This window comes from Theobroma cacao, chromosome 2 (assembly GCF_000208745.1).
Source record: "Theobroma cacao cultivar B97-61/B2 chromosome 2, Criollo_cocoa_genome_V2, whole genome shotgun sequence".
In the NCBI taxonomy this organism is placed as follows: domain Eukaryota; kingdom Viridiplantae; phylum Streptophyta; class Magnoliopsida; order Malvales; family Malvaceae; genus Theobroma; species Theobroma cacao.
In genome coordinates this window covers 6185780-6196872 of record NC_030851.1, presented here as the reverse complement: position 1 = coordinate 6196872, position 11093 = coordinate 6185780, and the positions used below count along the sequence as shown (strand labels likewise).

At 33.2% G+C, this 11093-nt stretch overlaps 2 protein-coding genes across 4 annotated transcripts; both read left to right on the top strand.

Annotated features, from left to right (window-relative positions):
* Positions 1779-4659, top strand: LOC18608148 (pseudouridine kinase). Its single transcript, XM_018116080.1, has 8 exons — positions 1779-1986; positions 2073-2175; positions 2501-2548; positions 2877-2974; positions 3100-3214; positions 3502-3584; positions 3718-4270; positions 4387-4659. Exons 1-8 carry the CDS (start codon positions 1870-1872, stop codon positions 4443-4445), a joined length of 1176 nt encoding a protein of 391 aa, XP_017971569.1. The 5' UTR covers positions 1779-1869; the 3' UTR covers positions 4446-4659.
* Positions 4704-7812, top strand: LOC108660961 (putative pentatricopeptide repeat-containing protein At3g18840). Of its 3 annotated transcripts, XM_018116079.1 has the most exons (4): positions 4704-5537; positions 5619-7080; positions 7562-7677; positions 7797-7812. In XM_018116079.1, the coding sequence occupies exons 1-2, from the start codon at positions 4925-4927 to the stop codon at positions 6947-6949; spliced, it is 1944 nt and encodes a 647-aa protein (XP_017971568.1). In that variant the 5' UTR covers positions 4704-4924; the 3' UTR covers positions 6950-7080; positions 7562-7677; positions 7797-7812. The 3 variants fall into 3 exon arrangements, with proteins under 3 accessions (XP_017971568.1, XP_017971567.1, XP_017971566.1); XM_018116078.1 differs by having other exon boundaries at positions 4704-7080; positions 7567-7677; XM_018116077.1 differs by having other exon boundaries at positions 4704-7080.

Sequence of the window (11093 nt, the reverse complement as noted above, 5' to 3'; positions counted from 1 at the left end):
TTTTAACAAGATTAAGATTAGATAAGTTAGATGGCTATGATTTGCTCCACTGATCTCCCACTTTTTGACCGTCTTTAATATACTAATTAATTATAGGTAAAAAGAAAAGAAAAGAAAAGAAAAAGTAGAGTTTGGTTCACCAAGATTGAAAGCATAGACGTCCTGCTCTACTCCACAATACAGAAATCATGGCGATCTATCAATTTGGACAAGTTTAGACAACATGTTTTGCTCCATTTCTTCCTGTTGGTCCATCAATAAAGTATTGTCAATTTATTTATGACAATTGCGTTTCAGTTTGCGTCAACAAAATATGTGGTTCATCAGTCAGAAAGCAACACAGACAAATAACTCTGTGTCAAAATTGTACGAGAGAGCGCTACATATCACCATATATATCTGTAGCCATTTGCTCCACTTTCTGGATGTCTACATTTCTTCATCTTTTCCTTCCGTCCTTGTATTGCTTGTCATTGTCAAAACTGATCAAAATGATTACGAGAACAGACCACACAAACCAGAAATTAAACCAGACAACTTCCATCACACGATAGTTACGGAAAATACTGTTTGCATGTTCTTTTTTCCGGATGAAAATTTTGATAGCTTTAATGTAGGATCAAGTTTCAAAGTTATGTCATCTTTTAGCATTCTATCATTTAGTGAGAAAATGGGGATTCTGTTCTGACCTTTTTTGAGTGACCAAAGACTTTTCCCTGATCAATTATCACAAAAATTTTTCTCCCAATGCATCATCAAAAGGTCATAGGGTTGCCAGCTTTTTGCTTTATAAGGCTAGTGGGCGACTGGATAAGTATTGTAGATTTTTCCTTTTGCTACCATCGATCAAAAACTTAATATATATATATGTAACACAATTTAGGCAGCAAATCCATGCGCCTGAATCCAAGATGGTGCTTTAATGGGATTGCTTGTTAACAATAATAAATATTATCATTGTTTATGTTCTAGTTGATGCATGAAGGGTTCAGGATTTCAGGTATCGAAATGTGTTTGTCTTTATCTGCTCAACATTCAAAGGCGACCTACCGAGGAAAGTGAAGGCTGCGATACCATACTTGAGATGTAGATTAAACATAAACCAATCCATGGTATCGAAAGGCTTGATTTCCTGCGATTAAAGTAATACTGTATCTTTCCGTCAATTTTCCCCACTAATCAGTTCCTTTAGAATGCAGTAGAGTAATTGGTCTTTTGATTTGGTTACCTCACATTTAGTGAGAAAATAGACAGGTTGATGTGTTTCAGCTGCACTTTGAGACTTAACTAGTGTGATAATGATGAGCAATTGATTCATACATCGGCAACAAGTCAAAATATCTTTCCTGATATCAGGTGCCATGGACTTTGCTAGTCACCTTCATACTGGGTTGAGGGGCCATGCTCCTATCTTTTCTGACTATTAATTTGCGTCCAAAAATATATACTATTTAAAATTTTGGAATAATAGTTGAAAAAGGGGACATCTACATCTGTTAAGACCATATTGTCTTGGATGAAGAGATAAGGGTTTGAATTTCATTCCTTCACAACTCAAAGATTGAGATGCTACACCAACAATCTAGTAGTTTTTTTATATGTGAATATTTAAGGCCCCATAACCATAAAATCTACATTGCCTTAGAAACTCCCATTCCTTATTGGTTTCGATAGGCCCAATATTTACTAGGCCTTGTGAGAGGGGGAGTTGCTCAAATAAGTTGAGCCCAATTTGTTAGCAATCTCGGGTCTTGGATCTTTTTACCATGAACAACACCTGGGTTGCCCACCAACACCAACGAACATTTCACTCCCTGGGGTCAAATGGAATTCTGCACACCGTGAGACACTGGAAAAGAAGGGTGAAAAATGGAGATGCAAAGGAAAGATGGAGAGGCTGAGGCAGTGATCATAGGGGGCATGGTTTTGGACATTCAAGCCACTTCTTCAATTCCTCCACATCCAAGAACCACTTGTCCTGGGAAGGTCTCTCTATCATCTCACCTTTCTTTTCGTTTCTTTTCTTTTTCTCTTTGTTTTTGGGTCTTTAAAATAGGGAAGTATTTGTTCAGGTACATTATGTACAAGGAGGCGTGGCAAGGAACATAGCCGAGTGTATGTGGAAGCTTGGAGCTGAGCCGTTTATGATTAGTGCTTTGGGATTTGACATGGCAGGTTATTTGCTGTAACCATTCTCTAATGCAGCATCATGACGACCTATAACTTTTTCATAAGGCATGCTTATATTGGTTTACTAGGAATACGTTTGATAATCCAATGTCATGATCCCAAATATATGACATTTTTAATGTGACTATGTGGTTAATTATCTGAATTCCGTTCAATATTGGTGCACGAAATTCTGAAACATCTAGTTTTGATCACTGGGACACATGTACACCTGGCTATGTCCAGTCTTATTTTACATCAAAATATGTGTTTTAATGACCGTCATCTTTGGCCAATATCCCGATTATCCCTTTTTTCTTCTTTTTATTAGGAAATTTGTTGTTGGAGCATTGGAAATCTTCAAAGTTACCTACAGAAGGTCAGCTCTTTCCCCTTGAAAATTCTTTGGTTCTTGATTAATGATGGCTATTGTTGGTGTCATGCTGCTGCAATTACATAATCATTAATCCCGCTATAGTAATGAATATTTGCATTCTGTTTGATGAAACTTGTTGTATTTGTAAATAAACAGTGCTGATTGATAAGCAACTTTAGTTAGGCTTCTTATGACATCTTACAGTTTTTTGTTTTCTGGTTTCTTCTGGGAAATCAGACAGAAACATTTATAAAATGTCTAATATATTTTCTGGTTGAAGACGTATCAAAAAGTATGCTTCTCCATTCTTACATGATATTGTTGCAAGCAGGCATTAGGAAGCACCAGGATATTAAGACTCCTACTGTCTGTCATATACTTGATGTTACTGGTGAGGTAGCAGCTGGTGTTGCAAGTGTGGAAGCAGTTGTAAGTAGTGTTTGAAGAATTTATTTGCCTTATATGTGACTAAAAAGTAGTAACTTGTATAAGTTTAGAGAAGTACTACACTAAACTTTACAAGGTGTTGGTGCTGCTATTATGACTTGCTGCAGGAAATGTTTCTCACACCGGAGTGGATTCAACAATTCAAGCAAAAGATACATTCTGCTCCTATATTGATGGTCGATGCAAATTTGAGTCCCCGTGCTATAGAAGCTTCTTGCAGAAGTACTTTTAAAACATCACTTTAGATTTCTCTCTCTCTCTCTCTCTTCTCATCTCTCTCTCTCTCTCTATATATATATATATATATATATATATATATATATATAATAATATNTCTCTCTCTCTCTCTCTCTCTCTCTCTCTCTCTATATATATATATATATATATATATATATATATATATATATATCTATGGTGGTCTTCTGCTTTCTGCTAACTATTATGGCTTCGCCTCATCTCACTTTTACTTGGTTTTTTCTCAAATATCTTACGGTTGGTGTTTTCTGCAGTAGCAGCAGAGTCAAATGTCCCAGTGTGGTTTGAGCCTGTATCAATTGCAAAATCCAAAAGAATTGCTTCAGTTGTCAAGTATGTGAGTGCTCTCATTTTCTGCACTTTTATGTCAATGATACTTTGTGTAAGGTACAATTACGTTATCTTAAGCACTTTCCTTGTAATTCTCCGTCTTCCTATCTTTCAGTTACTAATTCGGAGGTATACTGCAGATAACTTTTGCTTCACCTAATGAAGATGAAGTAATTGCCATGGCAAATGCTTTGTCTTCTGACAATATGTTTCGTCCAATTGAAAAGAAAAAATGTTCTACAGATACTTTGTTCCAGATGCTAAAACCAGCAATCTGGCTTTTGCTTGAGAAGGGTGTCAAAATTCTTGTTGTTACTATTGGTTCAGATGGAGTAATTTTATGCTTTAAAGGGGAACCAAGCTCCTGGAGAATTAGTCCAGAAAAGACAAAAAATCATGGATTCAGTGGACGGTTATTTGAAACTGTGACTTTAGGTTGTCCTTCAAGTTGGTACTCTGATGCTAAGTTTCTCGAGAGAAGTCCATATTTTTTGGGTGTGCATTTGCCTGCACTCCCTGCCTCGGTAATAAGGCTTACAGGAGCTGGTGATTGCCTGGTTGGCGGGATGCTTGCTTCTCTTTGTGCAGGTTTAAATGTGATGCAGAGTGTAGCAATTGGTATAGCTGCAGCCAAAGCTTCTGTTGAGGTGGACAGCAATGTACCTTCTGAATTTAGTTTGGCAACAATTGCCGGTATATCTTTGATGTTATATCATTGCTGCTCTATGTATTGTTTAAGCATTAATTTGCAACTTTGATAATATATGAATAATGTGGATGTAGTGATTAATGGCAATATCATTATGCAGGTGATGCAAGGATGGTATTTTCAGCTGCCAAAGTTTTGCCACATCAATCTAAGCTGTAATGTATGAGAGGGGGGAAGGGGAGTTTGGGTAGACACCCCAATTTAATGCTATAAGCTTGTCTCCTTTGCTGTTGTGCATCAAAAAAGGAAAAAGAAAATTAAGAAATGACGAGTTGACCTCTTGTACACCATCTTGGCAGATTAAAAGTTGAAACTCAATTATTGGAATAATTGCACGTGGTTTTCACAGTAAATATTTATGAGTTTATCTTCTTTTCGAATTGTTTTTTTTTTTAAATTGAAAAAAAAAAGAAAAAAATCGGACTATGGGTAACTGGGCTGATCTACGAGTTCTTTGAATCCATTTTGCCCATCAGGAGGAACAAAAAGGTAAAGTACCCTCTTGGTCTTGGCCTCTTGGGGTTCAAGACAATGGCTACATATTATGCCTTTGAGCCCTAAAATTTGCTCGTTTCGGCTTTCTTGGCATTTACCCCGCTGTTTCGATAAAAGCCAATTTCCTTTCTGTGTTTGCATAAATGAGGTCCTTGAAAGATGGCTTAATATTGCACGTCCAGGCCATTAAGGCTAGCTTCACGCCATCAACCCTCACTTCCAACCAACTCATTCATCTCTACTCCAAACACGGCCTAATCCATGAAGCTCAAAAATTGTTCGATGAAATGCCGGAGCGAAATGTTTTCTCGTGGAACACCATCATCTCCGCTTATATAAAATCCCAAAACTTAACTCAAGCCCGTGCTTTATTCGATGATGCACCGCACAAAGACTTGGTCACTTATAATTCTATGTTGTCTGGTTATGTAAGCGCCGATGGGTCTGAAACTCACGCGGTCAAATTATTTTACGACATGCAAGCGGCCTGTGATGATAAGATTAAAATCGACGAATTTACTGTAACTACAATGCTAAGCTTGAGTGCAAAGTTGACTAACTTGAGTTACGGTGCTCAGTTACATTGTTTTATGGTGAAAACAGGGAATAACAAAACTGGTTTTGCAGTGAGTTCTCTTATTGACATGTATTCTAAATGTGGGTGTTTTAAAGAAGCCTTTCAAGTTTATAAGGGTGGTGGCGGATTGGTTGATTTGGTTTCAAAGAATGCAATGGTGGCAGCTTTTTGTAGAGAAGGTGAGATGGAAATGGCTTTGGAACTATTCTGGAAAGAGCCTGAGTTGAATGATGCTGTGTCTTGGAATACTTTGATTTCAGGTTATCAACAACATGGTTACATTGAGGAGTCATTGAAGTTGTTTGTTAGGATGGGAGAAAATGGGGTTAGATGGAATGAGCATACTTTTACAAGTGTTCTAAGTGCTTGCTCTATATTGAAGAATTTGAAAGCTGGAAAGGAAGTTCATGGCTGGGTTTTGAAAAATGGGTTGAGTTTAAATCCGTTTGTAAGTAGTGGCATTGTTGATGTTTATTGCAAGTGTGGTCAAATGAAGTATGCAGAGTTAATGCATTTGGGTAGTGGGAGAAGCATCACCTTTTCTGTTACTTCAATGATTGTTGGTTATTCATCTCAAGGTAATATGGTAGAAGCACGGAGGCTTTTTGATTCGTTCGATGAGAAGAATTCTGTTGTGTGGACGGCATTATTTTCTGGTTATCTCAAATCACAGAATTGTGATGCTGTGTTTCAACTCTTAGGTGAGTTTTGGGAGAAGGAAGCAACCATTCCTGATGGTTTGATACTTATGTGTGTGCTTGGTGCTAGTGCCTTACAAGCTGCTCTGGATCCAGGAAAGCAGACTCATGGTTATATACTGAGAGTGGGAATTGAAATGGACGAGAAGTTGTTTAGTGCTATCATAGATATGTACTCAAAATGTGGACATATAGCATATGCAGGAAAGATGTTTCAGAAGGTTAATTTTAAGGATTCAGTCATATACAATGTAATGATGGCTGGGTATGCTCATCATGGGCATGAAAGTAAAGTTTTCCAGCTGTTTGAGGAGATGTTGCAGCAAGGAATCAGGCCTGATGTTGTTACCTTTGTTGCACTTCTATCAGCTTGCCGTCACTGTGGTTCAGCAGAACTGGGTGAAAAATACTTTAATTCCATGACAGAATCTTATAAGATATTGCCTGAGATTGACCACTATGCTTGTATGATTGATCTGTATGGGAGGGCTAATCAATTAGAGAAAGCGGTGGAATTTATGAAAGTTATTCCCGTAGAGCAGGATGCTGCTATTATGGGGGCATTTCTGAATGCTTGTAGGCTAAATAAAAATGCAGAATTGGCCAGAGAAGCAGAAGCGAAACTACTAAGAATTGAAGGAGATAGCGGGGCTCGTTATGTGCAGCTGGCAAATATTTATGCTGCTGAAGGAAAGTGGGCAGAGATGGGGAGGATAAGGAAGGAGATGAGGGGGAAGGTCAAGAAGTTTGCCGGTTGCAGTTGGGTATTTGTGGATAATGGAGTTAACACTTTTATCTCCAGTGATAGATCCCACTCAAAAGCAGAGGCTATTTATGCAACATTAGACTGCTTGACCAGAAAACTACATGAAACTGGCGAGGCATTCCTTTGAGAAAATCAGAAGACTATATTCTACAGTTCAACACGTGATTGAAAATGCCAGATTATTTGGAGTCTGAAATCCATGGTGACATCCAGTTTTTCATGCACAGAGGACTATCAAGGGCCACGGATATTCAGGAGGTATGCTGCAGTTTCATTATAGTGAGCGGGATGTCCTTATCTATATTATGTCCTATTTACTTGATGTAGAATAACCAGTCTTCATCTGTCTCTCGTTCAAAATTCAACATGTTTATACTATAAATGGTTGAAGGCATTGTCATCCTTTCTTGTTCTTAGTGGACAGTAGGAATTTAAACTTCCGTGCAATTTCGGTCCTTCTTCTCTTTTCTGTTCTGCTTTGCTTTTCCTTCCAACTCAAGGTTGCTGTGGTATCTTAATTTACTCCCAGCTTGGGCGTATACTGCCTTTATGTTCACCCGCTGACGACTATCTTAACCTAGAACGATAGAATGTAATAGCCCACTTCAGCCTTTGGAATCGCATATAATGGTTCATCATCGTTAAGTCTTGTTAACTTGGTGCAGGAAATAAAACCGGAACATATGTTGTTTCTTTGTTTCCATTCTGAAATAAGTATCCTTTGTTATTTTTCTATTAGGAAAGGCATGCGTCGAGAAGACAACTTTCAGAGTAATGTTACGGAGCTCAAAGATAAAAACAAGCATTGCTGAGGAAGTCATAATACATTCGAATTGCCTCCAGTGCCCCATTCTGGTATGCATCCATTATCTTATTTCTTCATACAAAAGGTATATATATCATGAACGCCTTCTTTTCTACCCCACTTCTGGATGTTCTTGTAAAATCTCTCTATCAATGATCATGTAAAACAGTAACATCAAGGCAATTTAAAACCAAAGCAAGAGTGCGAGCATACGAAATTTGCAGAGAAAGGCAGGCAGAGAACAAAAGAAGTTGCAATCACGGGAAGGATGGCAGCGAATCCAAAGATGTCTAATGCGACCGGCTACCTCCAGCAATGGCTTATCCTTACAATGCAGCTAGGGAAGGATGGCAATGGTACCCTGTTACAGGGTATCCGCGGCTACCCAATCCGATTATGTAGAGTTAAGGTATTCTATAATCTAGTTCGGGTAGTGAGGTATTCTATTATCGAATTCGGGTAGTAATTTTACCACTCGTATCGGGTTCAGGTAAGATTCAATACCAACCTTTGATATTCGAATCCGATTATATATATATTTTTTAATTTTATATAATTAAAGATAAATTTATATTATTAATTAAATTAATTTATGATTATTACTTAACTTGTAAAATCTTTTAATACATATACTCTATATATTGTGTTAATTTATAAATATATAATTACTATTATATATATACTTTTAATATATATTTTTTAAATATATAAATATATTTACTTTCTATTTTATATTATCGTTATAAAAATTATAATTTATAAAATTATTAATTATAATATATATACTTTTATTTGTATAAACTTATAAAATATATATAAAAAAATTATGAGATTAGAATAGTTTTGAAATCTAATTATNATTATAAAATTATAATTTATAAAATTATTAATTATAATAAATACACTTTTGTTTGTATAAACTTATAAAATATATACTTAAAAGAAATTATGAGATTAGAATAGTTTTGAAATCTAATTATTTTTTTTTAATTTCATGTAATTAATAACAAACTCATATAGTTAATTAAACTTGTAATGTTGGTTAAGTTGTTGTTGGGATATATGTTTTTAGTTATGTAAGTTGATGTTTGAGATATTTATTTTTTAATATTGTTTGTGTGTTTTTATAAATTTAATTATTAATGAATTATATGAAATATAAATAAAAATATTATTATATATAAATACAGGTACGAATTTGGATTTAGATAATTAAGTATTTATAAAGAGCATTTTAATAATTTTTTTTTACATAATCAGATTTTTAAATAGGTTCGAGTAATTATCGAGTAGTTGATATGTATTAGGATTCGAGTTAAGATAGTAAATTTTAAAAATATTCAAGTAATTATAAAATTCGAATATTTCACTTACTAATTGAGTTTGAATTTGGATATCTCAAAATTAATTGGATATCTTATCCATTGGCATTCCTAAATGCAATGTAAACTTTTTACAAGCTTTAATTGCTTTCCTGGTTAAGATCATACTTGTCTTTGTAAAACAATTACCATCGTCCGACAGACCTCAAACAGCATCTTCATATTCAATCCATGATCAGCACCACGGCCTCCGTGGTCTCATTAATTTTTTTATCTAGCTGGCATCTATTTTCAGTTGCTTTTCTGCATCTAATATTATATATACTACAATAACGCAATCAAATATAAAATGAGGTTCTGTTTTACGAAAAAAAAAATTGTTATGATAAGGGTTTAAGAGAAAATATTAATAGCATGAAGTATTTTTTAAATGAAGAGAGATTTTTATTTTCATAGGATAACGAAATTTAAACTGCAAATTAACTTCTCCAGTGAAATCTTTTGACTAAAATTCTTGATAAAGAGAAAGTCTTAATTATTTAACCTTTAACCAAAAAAAAAATGATGTTACTTTAAAAGCATAATAAGAATTATTTAATAAAAAATTGTGTTAGTTTACAAGTATAAGATTGTGTAAATGATTGATTTAGTTAATTTGATATAAAAAGGTTGAAAATTGAATTTTACCTTAAAATTTATCACAACTTTGAAACTATTTGAACAAACTAAAAATCAAACGAATTTATTTGATTTTCGGTTCAGTTTCCTCTCAAAACCAAAATTTCAAAATCATTTTATAATTTATAAAATTAAAACATCTAAATTATATATATCTATAATATATATAAAAGTAAGATAATTGATTAGGTTAATTGGTTGACACCTGTAATTATCAATTAAATTAATTTTTTTTGTACACCTTATGTCAATACTATGCTGTTTTTGACATTTAAAAAGTTTTTTTTTACTTTTATTTATTTTAATAAAAAATACTTAAAAACAATGATCAATTACAATTTAATATTATTTTTTGTCTATATCTTTTTATTCTATATGAACTTGAATTTATAGTATTTAGACATCTTTTTTATACATGAATGTTTAAATTCTAATAAATATCCATTCAATTTATTGAATAAAATAAAAAAAATCAGAAGTTTATTCATTTCTCTATATACAAAATACACAATCATCATTGAATAAACAAATCAACTGAATTTGACAAACTTTAGCTATTCATTTTATATATAAAAGATAGATACTACTAAAAATCAGTAATTATTTTATATTGATAAGATCTTTACATTATACTATTACCATATATTCTACAACTATTTATCTTAATCTGTCAATAGTACAGGTTATATACTCTCTCATTTCTTAATATTTTATTATATATTTAACAATCTTTGATAAGATTATTGTCTTCTTTGGATAAATATTGTTTTATAACTATATATATAGGTGTAGGTTTCCGGTAATTGAAACTAAAGCAAGTAACTATTTTTAATTAATATCAGTTTATTTGTTCCACTATCAATAAGAACCATACATTCATGTAGTTCAATAATACAATATAGCACACCAACATAAATAAAAAAAAAGGAAACAAATGTATATGATAAAAAGAAGAGCAAACTATTACAATAGTTAGACATATTTGACAATTGTGTAACAGTTTATATTTCCTTAACATTTAGCTAAGTACAAATCCTGCATTTAGAAAGTTGATATACATCATCCAACAAAAATGAAAACCTTCAAATCACAAATGTTATTCATTTTGTTTGAACAATATATTTTTAATTATTATCTTCTTTGATTAAGTACTGTTTTAAAACTATATATTTAAGAGCAATTCTTAGTGATTGAAATCAAAGCAAATAACTATTTTTAATTAATATCAATTTATCTTTTCCTCTACTAGTAAAACCGTACATTCATTTAGTTAACTAATACAATATTACTTTCTCTATAAACTCTTTTGAAGGTATCAAATTGAAGTCCACTCCAATATAATCTATATTTCTTGTGATTTTTTTCGTAACGTAATTACGAGCACTATCTTAATATAAATAATATCTAATGCTTAACATATAAAAAACATCTAATACAATATATATATATATATATATATATATATA